Source organism: Apaloderma vittatum, unplaced genomic scaffold, assembly GCF_000703405.1.
Source record: "Apaloderma vittatum isolate BGI_N311 unplaced genomic scaffold, ASM70340v1 scaffold22416, whole genome shotgun sequence".
NCBI lineage: Eukaryota > Metazoa > Chordata > Aves > Trogoniformes > Trogonidae > Apaloderma > Apaloderma vittatum.
The window spans coordinates 25,569-27,242 of NW_009720366.1; the positions used below are offsets into that span (position 1 = coordinate 25,569).

At 47.7% G+C, this 1,674-nt stretch overlaps 1 protein-coding gene across 1 annotated transcript in view; it reads left to right on the forward strand.

The window, feature by feature from the left end:
* Window positions 1-841, forward strand: part of RNFT2 (ring finger protein, transmembrane 2) — a 23,818-nt gene extending 22,977 nt beyond the window's left edge. Inside the window, 1 exon segment of the mRNA XM_009870998.1 lies at window positions 707-841. Coding sequence (XP_009869300.1) covers window positions 707-841 — 135 coding nt within the window.
* The last annotated feature ends 833 nt before the right edge of the window (window positions 842-1,674 follow it).

Here is a 1,674-nt window from a genome sequence, read left to right on the forward strand (position 1 = left end):
CTCTTAGCATTCCTATAAATGTCCATGCAGATGTTGTCAACCTGTAAACCCTGGAGAAGCTCTCTTTGTGTGTGCCTATCACGGACTTTGATGAGTGACATTTCTGCTGACTCCACGTGTGTAAAGGAGGTCTCAGCTTCTTATGGCTTCTTACACTCGCTTCTCGTCCTGGCCCTGCTCTTCCAGGAGGGTTCCGTCCCTCCTCGCCCCTCTCTGCTCCCCAGGCAGGCTGGAGGGAGAATCCTGGTGTGGCTCAGTATAGGAAGGAGGGAAGATGAGGGGTGAAAACGGACATTTATAGAGAAAGAGAAATGGGGACTGTGAAGCTACATGAGAAGAAAAAAGGAGCAGGGAGAAGAAGGGGGGTTGGTTTGAGTAAAGTAAAAAATTGCAAAATAACCCAGGAAATTGAGGATGGAAACACGGTGGAGAAAACACTCTCGGCTACTTTGTTAGGCCAGGTGTCAGAGGCCTTTCTAACATTTCTGTGTGTTGCTATATTAAGAAACAGAGTAATATTTCATTAGCTTTGGCAAACTGCTGTACTAAGAATGCCGGGGTTTATTTTTCGTGTTATGTGAGCACTGCCAATAAGCTGCACTGTCCACCTGAACTCGCATCATCCCTTGCTCCCTGGGAGCGTGTGGCTTAGCGGCACGGTCGCACCTCCTGCCCTCAGCGTGGTGATGCCCTTTTGTCTCCACAGCATGTGTTCTGTGAAGAATGCCTCTGCCTCTGGTTCGACAGGGAGAAGACCTGTCCTCTGTGCCGTTCTGTCACTGTAGAAACGCTGCGTTGCTGGAAAGATGGCACCACCTCTGCCCATTTCCAGGTGTATTAAAGCTGATTCGCGGCGCCGAATGGAATAACGGGCGCGGAGAGAAGAAAAAGCTGGAAAATCTGGTGACCCCCTGCCCCTATTTAGTTGCCTGTGGATTTGTTGTCTTACTCTTTCTTCAAGCTCTCTTTCTCCAGAGACCAACAGAACAATTAGTAGTAGCCAGAAACTGTGGTTATGGCAAACTCCATGGCTAAGCTGCAGCCAAGATTGTTTCTTGGACTTACATGGTTGTAAACTGCCTGCCTTCTTTCTGTCCTTGTAGTATAGATAATTGCTGTGTACAAGGCAAAACCAACGTGAATTGCATGTGTGTAACCTGATGTACTGGAAAACAGCTGTGCTGCTCGGGCTCCGACTGCTGGTGAGACTTTTCCAAATTAAATGGCCCTAGCTTCCCCGAACCTGTAACTTCACAGAATTACACGGTTGTGGTTATATATCACCTTTCAGAACTCTTCCAAACCAGCGCTTCCGAACCTGGCGGGGTTGGAGAAACATCGTTTCCCAAGAGCTGTGGTTCTGCAATTGCTTTCACAAATTGCATGTGTTGTCATGTGAATGAATTCTCAAGGAATTTGGGAAAGACCGAGTTAGTGAAGCTGGAAATGGCACTCGCTTTTCTTGGGAATGCCTTTCAATTTTCACGATCAGACTTTCTGATTTCCTAGTGTAAAGGGAGAACAGTGGGAGTCGGGGAGAGATTCAAGTCAAGTTTGGTTTGTCTAGGTGAAAAGTTCTGGTCCTAACCACGAGCATCTCACAAATCCAGGTATCTCCGCAATAGGCTCCTCAGCGCAGCCACTTGAGGCAAGGTTTACTGGCTTGAAAAGCTG